General features: G+C 48.9%; 1 protein-coding gene across 1 annotated transcript; it reads right to left on the bottom strand.

Annotated features, from left to right (window-relative positions):
• Positions 1 to 401: 401 nt before the first annotated feature.
• On the bottom strand, positions 402 to 765 carry ETH_00042710 (uncharacterized protein; the record flags this gene model as incomplete). Its single annotated transcript, XM_013376834.1, has 1 exon — positions 402 to 765. A coding segment is annotated over one exon (364 nt), but the record flags the coding sequence as incomplete, so codon positions are not given.
• Between the last annotated feature and the right edge of the window lie 12 nt (positions 766 to 777).

The raw sequence follows: 777 nt of genomic DNA, 5'->3' as shown, positions 1-777 counted from the left end.
GCTTCCTCCCGCGCAGCAGCAGCAGCAGCAGCAGCAGCAGCAGCAGCAGCAGACTTGGACTTCGAAACTCTTTCCGGAATTATTGTTGCTTTTCCAACTCCAGAAGAAGCAGCAGCATTTAACCCTCTTGCTGCTGCGCTGCCGCCCGCGCTGCTGCCGGTCAACGGGCTGCCGCTGCTGGAGTACGGTGTGGAGTTTATGCAGCGAAATGGTATTTATTTATTTATTTGTTTACTCGTTTTTAACTAATTAATTAATCAATTAATTAATTAATTTAAATAAATAAATAATTAATTAATTAAATAATTGTTTGGCTAGTTTGTTTTGTTAATTGGTTAGGGGGGGAAGCTGCTGCTGCTTGGTTTGCTGCTGCTGCTGTTTCGTTTGTTTTGCTTCTTCACTCAGTTTGTTTGTCGCATTTTGCTTCGGTTCTGCTGCTGCTGCTGCATGTGCTGCTGCTGCTGCTGCATGTGCTGCTGCTGCTGCTGCTGCTTGTGCTGTTGTTGCGTGTCCTGCCGCTGCTTCGGTTGCTGCTGCTGCTGCTGCATGTGCTGTTGTTGTGTGTCCTGCTGCTGCTTCAAGTGCTGCTGCTGCATGTGCTGCTCTTGCATGTGCTGCTGCTGCGTGGACTGCTACTACTATTGTTTGTGCTATTTCTCCCTGTGCTGCTGCTGCTGTGCTGCTGCTGCTGCTATGCTGCTGCTCCTGCTGTGCTGCTGCTGCTGCTGCTGCTGCTGCTGCTGCAGGGGTTAGTGATTTATACATTTTGGTAAGAGA

This window comes from Eimeria tenella, genomic scaffold (genome assembly GCF_000499545.2).
Source record: "Eimeria tenella Houghton genomic scaffold, Eth_scaff4028, whole genome shotgun sequence".
Classification (NCBI taxonomy): Eukaryota; Apicomplexa; class Conoidasida; order Eucoccidiorida; family Eimeriidae; genus Eimeria; species Eimeria tenella.
The sequence above is the reverse complement of the archived record's forward strand: the minus strand, read 5'-3'. Positions and strand labels throughout refer to the sequence as shown.